This window comes from Geotrypetes seraphini, chromosome 5 (genome assembly GCF_902459505.1).
Source record: "Geotrypetes seraphini chromosome 5, aGeoSer1.1, whole genome shotgun sequence".
Classification (NCBI taxonomy): Eukaryota; Metazoa; Chordata; class Amphibia; order Gymnophiona; family Dermophiidae; genus Geotrypetes; species Geotrypetes seraphini.
Window position 1 is genome coordinate 224080895 of NC_047088.1, and position 18771 is coordinate 224099665.

Sequence of the window (18771 nt, forward strand, 5' to 3'; positions counted from 1 at the left end):
TACTCCCCCGATATTCATGGGGGTTCCATTCCAGGAACCCCCGCGAATCTTGAAAAACCGGTTTTTCATGGGGGAGACTGAAGAGGGCAGCAGGAGAGCAGCCGGAGCGCCACGAGTGCAGGAAATCACTCGCGGTATGCTCCGACCGCCTCTTCCTGCACTAAGTCGGGCCTTATCCAATCAGGAGCTGCGTGTGAAAGCAGCTCCTGATTGGATAAGGCCCGACTTAGTGCAGGAAGAGGCGGTTGGAGCATACCGCGAGTAATTTCCTGCACTCGCGGCGCTCCGGCTGCTCTCTCCTTCCGCCCTCTCCTTGTTGGCGGTTCACGGTCGGAAAATACAGCGAATGACCGGGACCGCCGACCACGAACGACCGGGGGAACACTTTATACACTTACAACAGATTTTAAAATCTGATGTTTTTTGCACATAGATTATATAAGGAAAATAACAAATGTAAAATCTACATGTTATGTACATTTTCTAATTTCACCCAAAATATGTCATCAACAACACTTCTTGTATATGGAAGTGAAAAGTATACAGTATATATTTAAATGACTGAAATTGTGTATGTAAATTTGTAATCCACCTAGAGATTTGATAATAGAGCAGAATATAAATAATATAATAAATACATACATAAAATAAAATAAAATAGTGGATCATCATAAATGTACTTTTAGTGGTATTGCAGAAGTGATATTTTCACAAAGCTAGATTACCCAGCTTTGAAAACTTCTTTTCAAATAAATACTTTCACCTTAAGGAAATAAAGGAAAATATAATATTGAGGCCAAACGAAGAAAAAACAAGAGCTAAGAAATTGACAGGTTAACACTGTAAAAAGACAACAGCAGCCAGCAAAGGTGAAACAGAATAGTCTAGAGAACCAATAAAAATTGGTAAGAAAAACATATAAACAAATAAAAAGCAACCTTTAACAAAAATAAATAAAAATACATAAAAACCATTAATGGAGAATCATAAAAACTGTATTAAAGGTAGTCATTTTGCTAATGACCTCAAGTCAGAAGCCTGAGGAGATTGTCATTCTGACACAGACTTGAGTGCTTTATTTAGCTTTCATTTTTTTATGGTTGGTCTGGCCCACTTGTTTCTTAGCAGAGAACTACCATTCTACCAACCAATTCATTCATATGATGTCCTGATGACAACTGGCTCTTCAAACATTTCTATACCTCTGCTTGCTATCATTTTGCCTCTCATCCCCTTGAAGGGTCAGTTTTCCTTTCCTGATATTTTAAAGAAGTTATCTAGTACTGTCACACAGTAATTTGCATTTGTGTAAGGGTGGGTTTTACAATATATATTTAGAAAGCTTTATTGGTTTAGGTCTAAATGGGCTGGGTCCTATGGGTCTTTTTTAGAATTCAGTATTATATTTATTTATTGACAGAATATATGTATTTAATGGATTTTAAATATTATATGCTGGCTGGAAAAGCATTTGATTTATATAATTAAAAAAAATTAATTTCTAGGGTTTTATTTTCATTACATCAAAAGAACTTCACCTTTTCTCCACGACTTCCAATGTTAAATGCAGCAACTCCCGTTTTGTTTTTTCTCTTCTCTTAATCATCTCTAATATGGTTATAGCTCTGCTGAACTCCCTTCGTAACTTTAACATCTTCTCATAAGAGGCTTCATCATTCTTTCGATTCTGTGGAAAAAAAACAACTAATAAGAATGCAAGTCTGATGAAGACTGTATATTGACACAGATTATTTACCAAAGTAGGGATATTAGGATCTGAACCTGCAAACTGCATGTTCTCAATCGTGAACTCAATTGCTAGGTAAAGGAGCAGCATAGCTATTCAAGCATTATAACTTTAACTCCTTTAGCTAAGGTGCTCAAATCTTTTGTCATAATCTTCAACATTGTCCCAGCAAAAATTGTGATCTGCTGGATCAATAACTCATTATAAATGTACAAGTGTTCACAATATTTTCAACCAATGTGCATGTCAATGAAGCATGCAAGCTAGAATCTAAGGACTATACACCAATCATCACCAAAAGTGATTTAAAAAACTCAAAAAGTAATTTTATTAAAAAAATTGTGTTCTTTCTCCACAACACTTTTATAGTTTTCATTAAAAAAGAAGACTATTAACCATCTCATTTGAAAATATATATAAGGAAAAATTATATATTTTAATATATATGTATATATATGTATATATGTTAATATATGTATATATGTTAATTTTCTTTCCTATAGACACAGCAGATGAATCCAGAGACTAGTAGGATAATACACATCTACCAGCAGGTGGAGCTAGAGAACTGAATAATAGATAGTCCCATTGGTTGGCACACTCCCTGTATCTTCAGTATTGCTCCTTGCCCAAGCATCCAGAACCAGAAACATGGTCTATATGTAAAAAACTTCTTTCCCAGAACAAAGTGCAAATACAAGAATAGAGAACACAACTACCAACTCAAACAAACTGCTGAAACCCGCAACTTACACACAGTGAGCAAAGAACCAGAAAGGATGGGGCTCTGGATACATCTGCTACGTCTAAAGGAAAGAAAATTAACAGGTAAGAACATAATTTTTCCTTCCTTATCAACAGCAGCAGATGAATCCAGTGGGATGTAGCAAAGCAATCCTCAATCCGGGTGGGAAGCGAATGCCGCCTCCACAATAACCGAAGCCCCAAAAGCAGATTCTGCACGCACCCCCATATCCAACCGGTAATGCTTCGAAAACGTATTCCGAGAAGACCAAGGAGTCACACGACAAATCTCCTCCAAAGAAAAACCCCTGGACTCCGCCCAAGAAGTTGACATTGCTCTAGTGGAATGAGCATGAAGTTTGTCTGGCAACTGCTTACCCGACGTCAAGTAAGCAGACGTAATGGCTTCCTTGACCCATTGAGCAATGGAAGCCTTGGACGCCGCCATACCCTTGTTGTAGCCCGCGAACAACACAGAGGTGATCGGAACAATGAAAATCATTAGTCATCAGGAGATAATGCAAGAGAACCCTATGTACATCAAGCAAACGCAGAGAAGAGAAACGCTCCCCCCAGTCCTCCTTCCGAAAAGCCGGAAGGAAGAGAGACTGGTTCACATGAAAAGGGAATACAACCTTAGGAAGAAACGACAGAACAGTCCTAATTGATACACCGGAACTTGAAATTCTCAAAAAAGTATCTCTGCAAGATAACGCCTGCAACTCAGACACCCGCCTGGCTGAAGCCAGAGCAACCAGAAAAACCGCTTTCAACATGACATCTTTTAAAGTAGCACTCATCAAAGGCTCAAACGGCGGCTTTTGCAACTCCCCAAGGACCACCTTCAGACTCCACTCCGGACAGATCTTCTTAACAGGAGGCCGAATATGCTGCACCCCTTTGAGAAAACGAACGATATCCGGTTGGGATGCTAGGGAAGAACCAGACATCCGGCCTCTATAGCAAGCAATAGCGGCCACTTGAACTTTGAGAGAATTACAGGCCAATCCCTTGGTCACCCCCTCTTGAAGAAAAGAAAGAATGGTAGAGAGAGAAGCCTGGAAGGGTGACAGACCCTGAGCCGCACACCAAGAATCGAAAACTCGCCAGACACGAGCATAAGAGGTAGAGGTAGATCTCTTTTTAGCTTGAAGCAGAGTCGAAATAACCTGGTCGGAATAACCCCTACGTCTCAGCCGCGACCTTTCAAGAGCCAGGCCGTAAGACCAAAGTGGGACGGATTTTCCATCAGAATGGGGCCCTGAGACAGCAAGTCCGGAGTCACCGGAAACAGCAACCGATCGCCCGCTGACAGAAGCATCAGGTCCGCATACCATGGACGACGCAGCCAATCCGGAGCCACCAGGATCACCGTGCCGGAAAACTGAGATATGCGATGTAACACCCGACCTATCATCGGCCACGTAGGAAACACATAAAGTAGACAACCCGGAGGCCAAGCAAGAGCCAGCGCGTCTATCCCTTCCGATGCTTGCTCCTGGCGTCTGCTGATGAAGCGAGGAAGCTTCGCATTGCGTGACGATGCCATGAGGTCCATGTCCGGGAGACCCCACCTTTGCACTATGAGGGCGAACGCCTGATCGGAGAGCTCCCATTCTCCGGGATCCAGAAGATTTCTGCTCAGGAAGTCCGCCTGAACATTGTCCTGACCCGCAATGTGAGCCGCCGACAGCAGAGGAAGATGAATTTCTGCCCACTGAAGGAGCAGTATTGCTTCGTTTGCCAGCTGAGGACTTCTGGTACCGCCTTGTCTGTTGATGTACGCCACCGCCGTGACACTGTCCGAAAAAACCCTCGTCGGGCGGTCCCAAATCAGGGGCAGGAACGCTAGGAGCGCAAGCCTGGCCGCCCTCAGTTCCAGAAGATTGATGGGCCACTGAGCTTCCTCCGGAGACCAGACTCCCTGCGCCGAGGATTGAAGGCAGAGAGCTCCCCAACCCAACAAACTGGCATCCGTGGTAACTATCATCCACGCCGGAGTCGCCAAAGGCATGCCCTTGAACAGATTGAAATCGCTGAGCCATCAAGCCATGCTGAACAAAGCCTGTGGTGTCCACCGCAGCCGACGATGGTAATCCTGAGACACCGAGGACCACCGAGAGAGAAGAGACTGCTGCAGCGCTCTCATGTGAAAGCATGCCCAAGGCACTACTTCCAGCGTGGCCACCATGGAGCCCAGAACCTAAACATAATCCCACACTCTCGGTCTGGACGTCTGTAGAAGTAAGTGAACCTGAGACTGCAACTTCTCCCCCCGGTCTTTGGGAAGAAACACTTTCCCCATCTTTGTGTCGAACAGCACTCCCAGGGGTTCCAATGACTGGGATTGAAGAAGAGAACTCTTTGGAAAATTGATGACCTACCCCAAGGATTGAAGAAGGGAGATCACCCTTTGGGTAGCTGCCAAACTGTCCTGCCTGGAAGACGCTCTGATCAACCAGTCGTCCAAGTAAGGATGCACCCGAATCCCTTCCCGGCGAAGGAAGGCCGCCACCACGACCATGACCTTGGAGAATGTCTGAGGAGCCGTCGCGAGGCCAAACGGTAGGGCACGAAACTGATAGTGCTGGCCCAGGATTGCAAAACGAAGAAATTTCTGATGTGGCGGCCAGATGGGAATGTGCAGATAAGCTTCCTTGAGGTCGAGAGCCGTAAGGAATTCCCCTGACTGCACCGTTTCCATCCTGAAATGCCTGACTCGAAGAAAGCAGTTGACCCTCTTGAGATCCAATACCGGTCTGACCGAGCCCCCCTTTTTGGGCAAAATGAAGTAAATGGAATAGCTTCCCTGCCCCCGCTCCGCTGGAGGCACTGGAATGATGGCCCCAATTTCCAAAAGGACCTGAAGAGTGCTCTGCACCGAATCTCGCTTGGTCCCAGAACAAGGGGAGACCAAGAAAGAATCTGTGACGGGAGCGGAAAATTCTAACTTGTAACCTTCTCGAATAACGTCCAATACCCACTGATCGGACGTGATCTTGGCCCACTCCGCCAGGAAGGAAGACAGCCGCCCCCCAATGGCCACAACGGAGAGAGCCGATCTCCCGTCATTAGGAATTACGCAAGGCTGGGGTACGGGCGGCTGGGCAGTCTGAGGTATGGAAGGACGAAAGGAATTCTTTTGCGGAAACAGAGGCCTAGAAGGAAAGGAAGCCCCATAAGCCGGCGGAAAAGATGGCTTCCCAGGCCTATATCATTTAACATCCCGGAAACGATTCCTGGCAGACAAAGACTTCAAGGAAGCTTTAGGCCTATCTTCCGGCAATCGCTGTGTCTTGGTATCACCAAAATCCTTTACCAACTTATCCAAATCATCCCCAAATAACAAACGACCCTTAAAAGGAAGTCTCACCAGGCGAAGCTTGGAAGCCGCATCTGCCGCCCAGTGTCGGAGCCACAAGGATCTCCGAGCAACCACAGAAAGAGACATTTGTTTAGCCGAAGTACGAATAATATCATATAGGGCATCCGCCACATACGCAAGACCTGTCTCCAAATCCGGGAAGTCGGTCGGAACAGACATCCCTGTCTCCATCATTTTGTCCGCCATACCTTGCGCCCATTGAAGACAAGCTCGGGCCGCATAGGAACCGCACACCGCCGCCTGCAATGTAACTGCTGCAACATCAAAGGACATCTTAAGGGAAGATTCAATTTTCCTATCCTGAATGTCTTTGAGCGCTATACCGCCCTCGACCGGCAAAGTAGTCTTTTTTGTAACAGCTGCTACCAAAGCGTCCACCTTTGGGTTCGCAAACTTGTCCAGCTCGTCCTGAAATACGGGATACAACTGGCGCATAGTCTTTGCCATGCGGAGACCAGCCTCCGGAGTGACCCATTGAGTCGAAATAAGCATTTAACACATGAATCCAATTTTCCTATTCCTTTCTTAATTTATATTTCTCCTCATTACCTTCCCTTACCTCATGTTTTTTACCTTACACCTTTTTGTTTTTTTTATACATATGTAATTTTACCCTTCTTTCCTTATATGTCCGTTAGTCTGTATAATTTCAATTTTATGTTTTTAACATTGTATTAAAGTTTAACTAACCTCGTATTTGTACTATTTTTCTTGTTTTTGTAAATCGCTTAGTAAATTTAAATAAGCGATTCAACAAATTTTGAATAAACTTGAAACTTGAAACTCATGCATCGCTTCGTGGACCAGGAAAGCCTTAGCAGGCTTTTTCGTGCCAGCCATCAGAGGATTAGCAGAACCTGCCGCTTGCGGATCCGGCTGCGAGATATGAAGGCCCTGTAGCGCTTTAGAAATAAACGCTGGCAATTCCTCTCTATGAAAAAGACGGAGCACTGTAGGATCATCCACCTCCCTAGACAGCGCATCCTCCAGCTCTAAATCCGCCACTTCCCCGTCCTCCAAAACTTCTGGAAGATCCAGCGACAAGGCGGAGTCAGACGGAGGGTCATCCCCAACCACAGTCGCCAGCCTGCGCCGTTTTGCCGCATGAGACTCCAAAGGAGGTTTATCCGCAGGCAGTACAGGGAACGGGTCAAGATTATTTTCCCTTGGCAGCGCAGGCTAAGAGTTCTGCAGCAAAAAGGCCTGATGTAGTAACATCACGAACTCCGGGGAAAAAGTCACCTGATTAGCAGAAACCGCGGACGGAACAAGATTCCCCTGCCCAGAAACTGGCCCCGCACTGGCAGAAGAAGCCGAAAAAACGCTGACCGCCGGCAAAACCGCCGAAGTGCGCTGAACCGGAACATCGGCGGCCGCGCGAGCAGAAGTAGGCCGGAGATCAAATGCGTGGGAAAGTTCAGGCGCGACCTGCACCTCTTCCCCCCCGGCGTCGGAGCAGCCCACCGAACAGAGGCCCGAAGGTGTTCTCCGCTTGCCACAGCGGGAACACTGTTTAACAGCCTCTGTAGCCATAACCCCCGGACGAATCGCTGAGTAACCAAATCAGGCAGACTCCCACGAGCAAACCGGCAGACCCAACACCATGCACAGAAGCCAGAACAACAAGCTTTTACCCGAGTTCACCGGTGCTCAAGCTGGTAGTTGCAGACAGGAACTGCCTTGACAGAACCGGCTAGCAACAGCACTCTGGTCCCTCTTTTTTTTTTTAAGTTTGAGGGGGAAAGAAGAAAAATACAGGACCAGGAAAGAGAGTCTCAATCCAAAGGAGAGGAGGGTGGAGCAGGGACCTGGGGGGCCCAGGTGTAACTCCCAAAGTTGGCACCGCACAGCCAAACACCCCTATCTTAACTGAAGAGAACAATCTCAACAGAAGAAAAAGCAACCAGCCAGAATCCAGGAGCTACTGGAAAAGCAACCATTCCTGCTGGGAAATAGAGAATACTGGAGGGACAGAGAGTGTGCCAACCAATGGGACTACCTGTTATTCAGTTCTCTATCTCCACCTGCTGGTAGATGTGCATTATCCCACTAGTCTCTGGATTCATCTGCTGCTGTTGAAAAGGAAATAGGACTTCTCAGCTCCGCGGAAAATTGAGAACTGAGGAGACGCGCACCCTGCGTCGGGCGGGAAGGCATTCGCGCATGCGCAGTGCGGCAGTCGCAAACTTTCTAAAAGTTCTTCAAGCAAGTCTCTTGCGAAAGTGTCTGCATCCGGGCTCCATGGATGATGTCATCCACATGTTGAGAATAGGCTGCCTGCTTATCCTGGGATAACAAAAACACTTTTTCCAGCTTGTGTGCTGAAGGAAAAAACTGTAGGTGGCAGCAGAGCTCACTGAAAAGTAGAGAAGAGTCAGAGAAAAAATCCGGAGTGAATTCCTTCTGTAGATAGCTCGCGGCCATTGGGAGAGAACCCGAATGTCTAGAGCAGGGTGTCAAAAGTCCCTCCTCGAAGGCCGCAATCCAGTTGGGTTGTCAGGATTTCCCCAATGAATATGCATGAGAGCTATTTGCATGCACTGCTTTCATTGTATGCTAATAGATCTCATGCATATTCATTAGGGAAATCCTGAAAACCCGACTGGATTGCGGCCTTCGAGGAGGGACTTTGACACCCCTGGTCTAGAATGACTCACCTATTGCACTAGAAATATATTTACAAGATAACAAAACATGTAGCTGATAAAATTAAACAATTAATCTATCATGAACTTTGGTCACCATAACAGAATACACTTGATTAGCAGAGTTTTACTACTTTTTTACTAAGTGTCAATAATTTCACATATTTTTATTCAACAAAAACTAAAACATTATGCATACTGCTGTCACTTGAAAAATGCTCATTAACACTGAAGAATTAAAACATTTTGCACATAGAAAAGCTTTACCCACTGCTTCTAAATATGATTCCTGCCGCTTATATCTTTAACAAAGTGAAATACAGAATAATACCAAACAAATTACCTTTCGGGTCTGCATTTTCTCCGTTCTTCGACGAAAGGCAACATATGGGTCACTGTTCGTTGAACCGTCCCTTTTCTCTTGCTTGATTTGAGGGATGAGGGAAGGCCCCCTACAGTTTTTACGCTTTCTTACCCAGTAGTCATAGACAGCCTTTATAAGGTAATCATCTTCATTTAGCAGCAATTTTGCTTCCTGAAGAGTTACAAGCTAAAAAAAACAAGTAATAAGCTTAATAAAAATATTAAGGAAGAAACTGGAGAAATAGAGCACTATCATTTATATGCTTTTAGCTCCAATATTTCATTTAAAATTTGTGTATGGAAACAGAATGAGAACCAGTTATAGAATGAAGACTGCACAGTTAGAGGGGCAATCTTATAACTTGGTGCCTCCAGTTAATCGTGCTGATGCCACATACAGAGTGCCAGTTCTTTAACAGCATGGTGCACCAACATGCTATTATAGTATACTAGCATGCGCCATACAAAGTGCGTAACAATATTCTATATGTTATGTGTGCAAGATGAAGATATGCACATGTACCTCTCATACTCAGACTGAAAAAAATACCTGCTCTCGATTCTTGAAACACTCTTGAAACTGAGGGCTCTTCAATACGCTACTTGCATTTGTAGAATTCTAAATTAAAATTTATATAGCTCAGGGTGTTCAATCAGTTCATGGGAACTTTTTGGATGTAAATCACAAGTTCACCAGGGTTTTTCCAAGAATAAAGCACCCTAAAGTGCATCGCAGGAGTCACCCACAAACATCATGCTGTACAAGCTAAACAAGCTTGTAAACAAACTTTGGAAGGGGATCATTGGATACACCCTCAAACTAATCAAATTTATCTGTTGAGAAGTAACACCTCTTGTGATAGTACATATGTTGTCTACATAATCCAGTGTGCTTGCAATGCTTTGTATATAGGGAGCACAACCCAGGTGGACCGGGTTCGTATCATGGAACATAGGAGCTGTTGAAGACTTTACGAGAGAATGCCTCCATGGTTAATCACACAGTTGATACAGGTCAAACTTTTCAAGGAGACAAGAAAGCATTTTTGTTTGCCAGGGAACAATATTGCATATTTGTTCTGAAATCATATTTTCTCCATGGCATGAATGATGTAATAGAATGGAACATAGCGGCAAAACTAGAAGATAATTTATACATACATACATACACACACAACAAAACATTTAGTGATGACAGTTGTTTTCATCATACTTTCCTCCTCTTTTTGTTGACAGGAGGATAGAGCATGTTGGTTAACACCTTAATTTTTGAGACAGCGTATTCCATTTTAAGTCTGCCCCCTTCAACCTTGATTGGTCGAGAGGCATGTTAATCCTCCCTTCCGGGAGTTCCAGGAGTTTGAATGAGCAATGACTTAACAGAGGCGGTATTGATATCTCACCCCACCCCTCCTGCTTTTTGATTGGCTGGGAGGAGTGTTTTAGTACTCAACATTTATGTTTTCTTAAATTTGGATAAACTGGAGGGAGGTGTGGAGCTCTCCTGATCATTAAATACACTCTCAATCTCACTTTTGAGCGAGCTGCACCGACAAGAAGTAGCATTCTATTCAACATTCAGTGGGAGGTGCCCCTGAGTTTGCCCCTGACAAAGGACACGAAACGACGCTCTCTGTATGGCGATCAGCTGACACTCCCTTTAACAGACTTTCCTACTTGGTGGATGTTGGCGGTCTTCATTGAGATAAGTCCTTGTTGGAAGCAGTTATATTTAAATGTTTGATAATTTTTGAGATTTTCTGCTACCACGAGGTTTACTATCAAGTGATTTTGCACTTTATTGTGTTTTTGAATTCTTGAATACAGTGATTTTGCACTTGACACTTTGGGCAATCATTTCTTGCACGCTTTAACATTTATTTTAAAAATATATATTTCTTTTAAAAAATGTTTAGAAAATATGGTTAGATTAGCTACAGGGTGTACAGCATGATGTTTGTGGGTGACTCCTGCGATTCACTTTAGGGTGCTTTATGTTTGGAAAAACCCTGGTGAACTTGTGATTTACATCCAAAAAGTTCCCATGAACTGACTGAACACCCTAAGCTATATAAATTTCAATTTAGAATTCTGTTAATATAAGTAGCATGTTGAAGAGCCCTCAGTTTCAAGAGTGTTTCAAGAACTGAAAGCAGATCTTTATTTCAGTCTAAGATTTGTGACCCCTCTCAATTAGAGTAGGCTATTTTTCCTTTTGGCCTCTCATATTCGGCCCATGTGTATACCCTCCCCCCCACACATTGCAGTTAAATGTTAACATGATGCTAAGGCACTTATGTATTACATTATAGAAAATAACATATACCGTGTTTCCCCCATTATAGGACCTCCTCCTTTAGTAAGACACCCCCCTTTTTTTCCCCACCTGGGAAATATAAGGCCCCCCCCCGAAAATAAGGCACTATTTGGCAAGCACCCCCACAGCCTCCCGACCACCCCCATCATGTAGAAGCTCCTACCGGTGTCCTGCTGCTTCCTCTTGGCGGTCCCGACACGATCGGGGCAAGAGGGAGCTCAAGCCCTCTTGCCCCAGCCAACCGCGGCACCCCCGACACGATCGGGGCAAGAGGGAGCCCAAGCCCTCTTGCCCCCCCCTGACTCCCCGACACTATCGGGGCAAAAGGGAGCCCAAGCTCTCTTGCCCCGCCGACTCCCGAACTCCCCGACAATATCGGGCCAGGAGGGAGCCCAAGTCCTCCTGGCTCTGGCGACCCCTCCCCCCCCCGCTAGTTGTTCGGGCCAGGAGGGAGCCCAAACCCTCCTGGCCATGGCGACCCCCTACCCCCATCCCGCACTACATTACGGGCAGGAGGGATCCCAGGCCCTCCTGCCCTCGACGCAAACCCCCCTCCCTCCAATGACCGCCCCCCCCAAGAACCTCCGACCGCCCCCCCAGCCGACCTGCAACCCCCCTGGCCGATCCCCAAGACACCCCCACCCCCCTTCCCCGTACCTTTCTGTAGTTGGCCGGACAGACGGGAACCAAACCCGCCTGTCCGGCAGGCAGCCAACGACGGAATGAGGCCGGATTGGCCCATCCGTCCCAAAGCTCCGCCTACTGGTGGGGCCTAAGGTGCCTGGGCCAATCAGAATAGTCGGGACCGCCAAGAGGTAGCAGCAGGACACCGGTATAAGCTTGTACATGTACAGTTTAACATAGCCTCTGAAAATTTCAAAGCATCACAACACTGGCTGGATAATTTCCTTCAGAGAAGTGAATTGTCTTTAAGAAGATCCACGACATTGTTTAGGCTGGAAGATGCTCAAGTGATTAAGCGAGCACTTGCATTCAAGTCCTTTATTGATGAGATTGACTTCTCTAAATACAAGCTTTCCAACATGATTGCTATGGATGAAACTGCAGTGTTTATGGGCCAATCATCTCAAACAACAATTGAACAGCGGGGTGCCTCCTCAGTGTACATTCCCTCCACTGCTTATGAAAGTGCACGTGTGACCTGTATTTTGGCAATTCGTCTGGATGGCACTAAAGTCCTACCTCTAATAATTTCTAAGGGCAAGAAGGAAAAGATTGAACGTGTTTCAGGAATTTTTGTCCTTGAAACTGAAAAAGCCTGGGCCACACAAGCTGTTATAAGAAAGTGGGTAGATTTAATGCTGCCACTTGTTATGCGAGGAGGTCAAAGAGGTCTGCTAGTCTGGGATGCAGCTAGCACTCACCGTGCTAAAGATATGAAGTCATTTCTTCATGAAAGAAAAATAGATCAAATAATGATTCCTGCGGGAATGACGGCCTATCTCCAGACCCTTGATATTGCAATCAACAAGCCATTCAAGGACAATCTGCGCATGGAAATTAATGACTACATTGAAAATAGAATGGAGAGAAATCAGCGTGGAAACTTTGTGAAACCTAAACTGCAAGAGGTTGTGACTTGGGTGAAGAATTCATGGGATAAAATCACTGACAGTTGCATTGAACATGCATTACGAGCAGGCTACCTTGATAAGAAGTACTCATTTGAGGACACTGCTATTGCTAAACATGAGAGATTTGGTCCACTGATTGTGAAAGAAATGGAGTCCCAAGTAATTGACCTGGAACCTCAGGGTGTGAGTTATTATGATGATGTTCCAGAAGATGATGACTTGATTGTCATTGATTAAATGTGTAAATGTATCATACTGTAAACTGTTATACAGTAAATGTTTTTCTGGTTTGTGATACAGTTTTTTCTGGTTTGTGATACAGCTTTTCTGGTTTGTGATGACCTGTACCATATACAGGTAATAAATGTCTTTTTTTCAGCAATAAATGTGTACTGTATTCTTCTTCATGGAAAAATAAGACATCCCCCTGAAAATAAGACCTTGTGCATATTTTGGAGTTTTTAAAAATATAAGACAGTGTCATATATTCGGGGAAACAGGGTAGTGCCAATTTTCTTGGCACTTATGCACAAGGTACACAGAACTACAAGTGTCTAGTTATAGAATTGCCTTATTAGTGTTTTGCCTCAAACTCCTAATAAGCTCCTCCCTTTCACCAAAGCATCTCACAATGCCACTTTTACACTTCCTCCCATCATTAATAAATGTAAAAAATAGATTCGTACATATATACTACACATACACAGAGCCAGCAATTAAGTGATTTTTGAAAATAGATAATTTGAGTTTGCATAATAAGGAATGTGAAGATTTATGTGATCAAAATGTTTTTGTTCCTTATTCTTGACTACTTCATGAATATTTCTAAAATAGTTCTTTCTTAGAGCACGTTGTCTAGGGCAGTGAAAAACTCATTTATTGCAATCTGAATTGGATTTTTAGATGATATAATGTGAAATATGTACAAGTATGTGAAGACTTTAATAAGGCATTGTAAAATAGGGTTATGGGTATGGCAACTAGAAGAATAAACAGGCAAAGTAGATAGAAACTTGCTGACTCCTTCTATCACCAACAGATTTTTCTATTTTTCAGAAAGTATGTGTTTAATGCTATTGCAATATTCATAGAAATTCCTGGCAACAGGGCTAGTTGTTCCCTCTAAGCCAGTGGTCTCAAACTCGTGGCCCGGGGGCCACATGCGGCCCACCAGGTACTATTTTGAGGCCCTCAGTATGTTACCATTATTCTGGAACGTTGCCCGCCTCACTGCTGTAACCTCACACAAGCTTTCCAGTATCTGTACGTGAATGTAAGATGGAATGGAGAGGACAATCGTGTACAGATGCAGGAAAGCTTGTGTGAGATTACAGCAGTGAGGCGGGCAATTTTCCAGAACGTAAGGTAAACCATGGAGGCAGTGCAGCTTGTGCGTGTGTACGTAATCTCGTGAACTCTCGCAAAATTCGGCACCTCTCCTGACGGTGACTGCTTGATGTAAGATGGCGGTTGTGTCCGGTGCTGGAGGAGGTGAGAGCTGAAGGTGGTTGCGGACGCGACCACCAAACACTTAAGGCATAAGTTGGATATTGATTGTCCCCTCTACAAAAAAGCCTAGAGGACTACACTAAAATCTTGTCTCTTGCAGTTGATACTTTATATTAGAATCTAAATCACAATTTTGCATGAGGTAAAACTCTTTATAGTTTATAAATCTTTCCTTAATTGCTTCTGATAATTTCAGCTATACACAGCTGAAAGCAGTGCAACATGCAGAAAGTGAAGTTTAGATAGTTTTTCACTTTCTGCATGTTGAACTGCTTTCATTTGTGTATAGCTGAAATTATCAGAAGCAATTAAGGAAAGATTTATAACCTATAACAAGTTTTACCTCATGCAAGGTTGTCATTTCTTTAAGAAGACATTAACTATTTTTTCTGTGGCCCTCCAAGTACCTACAAATCCAAAATGTGGCCCTGCACAGGGTATGAGTTTGAGACCGCTGCTCTAAGCTGAGTGGGAATCCTCCACCTAAACTCCTGCCAGTAGGGGGTGCTGTTTCACTATCACATTTTCAATAATGAGGGACAGATAAAAGCTCTCTATGACTTCAGGGAATCTGCCTGTCCCTATCAACTGAAAACACAATATTGAAGCACTACCACCCACTGGAGGCACGCAGTTGGAGAACTCCTGCTAGGCTTAAAGAGAACACTGGCTGTAAGCTATTGACATTGTTCTAATATAGAGAAGAAAAGCTTCCCTATGTTGCATTACATTAATTCTTATGAATTGCTAATATGCCCCAAACAGGAGTTCAATGTGATTTACAATAATCCATTAAAAAAACTGGTTATAACCAGGTATTCTAAAGTAATGAAAAACATTCCAATCATCATAAGAATATAAGCAATGCCTCCACTGGGTCAGACCTGAGGTCCATCGAGCTCAGCAGTCCGCACCCGCGGCGGCCCAACAGGTCCAGGACCTGTGCAGTAATCCTCTATCTATACCCAGTGTTCTCCCCAGGGCCTTTTAGCTGGATGCACCGCCCAGCTAATTTAGATGACCGCCCGGCAAATCTTTCTGCTGCCGCCGATGCTCCTTCCCAGACTGACTCTCCGCCGAAAATTTTGTTTGACGCCTGCCTTTTTTTTTTTTGCCAGCATGCTTTTACTTGCTTCGGGCCTTCCTCGTTGCCGGGTCCTGCCTACTTTGTTTCCGCGAAGGCAGGACCCGGCAGCAAGGAAGGCCCGAAGCAAGTAAAAGCAGCAAGTTGTAAGCTTCCCTCCGGGGCTCTATTGTGTGCGTGCCGGCTTCCCTTCTCTTCCCTCCCCCCCCTCACAGGACACAACTTCCGGTTTCGGAGGGAAGAGAAGGGAAGCCGGCACGCACACAATAGAGCCCCGGAGGGAAGCTTACAACTTACTGCTTTTACTTGCTTCGGGCCTTCCTCGCTGCCGGGTCCTGCCTTCGTGGAAACAGAAAGTAGGCAGGACCCGATAACGAGGAAGGCCCGAAGCAAGTAAAAGCAGCAAGTTGTAAGCTTCCCTCCGTCGCTGATCTATGAAAGAGGTCAGCAATGGAGGAAAGCTTACAATTTCCCTAGCGACTCTACCGATGGGTTTGTGAGCTGGGAGGGATGGGAAGAGAAATGTTGCTGCTGCACCGAATAGGGGAGGGGAGGGGGGAAGAGAAACATTCTGCTGCTGCACCCATTTTGGGGGGAAGGGAAGAGAAATGTTGCTACTGCACCCAACTTTTTGGGGGGGAGGGGGAAGAGAAAAGTTGGTGCACCCAATGGGGGGGGAAGAAAAGTGCTGCTGCTGCACCCAATTGGGGAGGGGAAAGGGGAAGAGAAGTGCTGCAGCAGCACCCAATTGGGGAGGGGGATGAGAAGTGCTGCTATAGCAGCACCCAATTGGGGAGAGAGATTGGAGAAGGAAGACCAGGGAAGGGAGAGGAGAGGCAAGAGACACCAAGACTATGGGAGGGAGGGAAAGGAAAGGAGCTACCAGACCATGGAGGGGGGGGGGAGAGATGTCAGCGCATATGGGGGGGAGGGAGATGCCAGGGCATGGGGGGAAAGAAGGGAAGGAGATAGAGATGCCAGACCATGGGGTGGAGTGGGAAGAAAGGAAGGAAAGGAGAAGAGAGAGATGCCAGAGCATAGAGGAGGGAGTGAAGCTGAAATGAATCATGTACAAAGGAGAGAAAGGGCACAGGATATACAGTTTATTGAAGGGACATAGAAAGAGGGAAGATGCCATATGGAACAGAGAAAGGGCGGACACTGGATGGAAAGGGCAGAGAGAGTGGACAATGGATGCAAGGGGCAGAGAGAGGGTGGACAGTAGATGGTAGAGAGAGAAAGGGCAGAGGCTGGGTAGAAGGGACAAAGAGAGGACAGATGTTGCATGGAAGGAAGCGAGGACAAACGCTGAATAGAAAGAAGAGAGTGAAGAGGAGATGATTAAAGCAGAAATGACAAAGGGTAGAAAAATTTTTTTTTTTTGTTTTACGTAGAATCAAGTAGTATTGTAACTGTATTAATTAAAGTTTATAAATAGGAAATTGAAATAAGGCAGTTTTTTGGGACTAAACCCCTTTCCTCCAGGCAGGACAGGATATCATAACAGCAGGGGTGCCCAAATGGTCTATCGCGATCGACCAGTAGATCGTAAAGGCAATGTGAGTCAATTGCGTTGCCTTTGCGATCTTTTTCTTCCTGCCTCCCTGAGCCAGGCCAGGCGCGTACAAGTGCCAGACTCAAAAGACTTCACCTCCAACGTAAATTCTAACGACGGAGAGGTAGTTCTGGGCCAGCCAATCGCTGCCTGGCTAGCCTGGAACTTCCTCTCCGATGCCAGAGGTGAAGTCTTGTGAGTCTGGCGCTTGTACGTGCCTGGCCTAGCTCAGGGAAGCAGCAGGGAGAAATTGGCGTGGTGGCTTAGGGGTAGGGAAAGAATTGGGGAAGTGGAGAAATCGGTGCAATGTCTTGAGGGTCAAGGGGAGAGAGAGAAAGAAAGACAGGCAGGGGGAGAGAGAAAGAAAGAAAGGCAGAAATAAAGAGGGGGCAGGGGGAGAGAGAAACAGGCAGTCAGGAGGAGAGAGAAAGAAAGAGAGACTGAAAGAAAAGGGAAGTGGCAGAAAGAAAGAAATATTGGATTTACAGTCAGAAGAAGGAAGTGCAACCAGAGACTCATGAAATCACCGGACAAAAAGGTAGGAAAAATGATTTTATTTTCAATGTAGTGATCAAAATGTGTCCATTTTGAGAATTTATATCTGCTGTCTATATTTTGCACTATGGCTCCCTTTTACTAAACCGCAATAGCGTTTTTTAGCGCAGGGAGACTATGAGCATCAAGAGCAGCGCAGAGCATTCAGCGCATCTCCCTGTGCTAAAAACCGCTATTGTGGTTTAGTAAAAAGGGAGGGGGTATATTTGTTTATTTTTGTATAGTTGTTCCTGAGATGACATTGCATAAAGTCATCTGCCTTGACCTCTTTGAAAACCCGCGGAATATAAATGATAATTAACATTTTCTCTGCGTACAGTGTGCTTTATGTTTTTTAAAATTTTATTGTTGGTAAATCATTTTGACTTGGTCATTTTAAAAGTACTCGCAAGCCCAAAAAGTGTGGGCAGTCCTGCTGTAGAGCCATTCTTGTATGACTGGATGAGCTATATTTATCTTTTTTTTTAGTTGTTTAAATTCATGCAGAAATAAATGGCTAGATTGAACCTAATGACTTCATTAACGCCTTTCCCTTTTTTAACCTCTATACCATTTGAAAGAGGGCAAATATCTAATTATTCCCTTCTACATTACGTTACATTACATTAGTGATTTCTATTCCGCTTGTGCCTTGCGGTTCTAGCATTGGATGCTTCTTAAATTTAGTAAAAATATTCTGGCACTAGTGTCAAACCTTAAAAAAGGAAGTCATATTGAGCATTGGAAAATAATAATAATTAACTAATAAAAATAGTACACATTTAGGGCTCCTTTTACTAAGTTGCGAAAATGGTTTTAGCGTGTGCTTAGCACGCGCAGAATTACCACGTGCACTAGACGCTAATGCCAGCATTGAGCTGGCGTTAGTTTTCCCACGTAGCGCGGGAGTTTGCGCGTGTTAAAAATGTTGGCGCACCTTAGTAAATGAAGGGGTTAATTTTCCCCACCACCAAATTTCCCCATCCCGCCCCACCCAGCTACTTTTTCATGCCACCCGGCTGGAAAAAATTTCTGGGGAGAACACTGTTTACCCCTCTATCCCCTTTTCCATGAAATTGTCCAATCCTATCTTGAACCCCAGCACCTTATGCTGCCATATTACGCCCTCTGGAAGTGCATTCCAGGTGTCCACCACACGTTGGGTAAAGAAGAACTTCCTAGCATTCGTTTTTAATCTGTCCCCTTTCAACTTTTCTGAATGCCCTCTTGTTCTTTTATTTTTCGAAAGTTTGAAGAATCTGTCCCTCTCCACTCTCTCTATGCCTTTCATGA

At 44.7% G+C, this 18771-nt stretch overlaps 1 protein-coding gene across 5 annotated transcripts in view; it reads right to left on the reverse strand.

Moving 5' to 3' along the window:
- Window positions 1–18771, reverse strand: part of EPC2 (enhancer of polycomb homolog 2) — a 265601-nt gene that overhangs the window by 63286 nt on the left and 183544 nt on the right. For all 5 annotated transcript variants that reach the window (XM_033945362.1, XM_033945363.1, XM_033945365.1 and 2 more), the window contains 2 exons: window positions 8865–9071; window positions 1539–1687 (listed from right to left, as the gene is read on the reverse strand). In XM_033945362.1, coding sequence (XP_033801253.1) covers window positions 1539–1687; window positions 8865–9071 — 356 coding nt within the window. The remainder of the gene's footprint in view (window positions 1–1538; window positions 1688–8864; window positions 9072–18771) is intronic.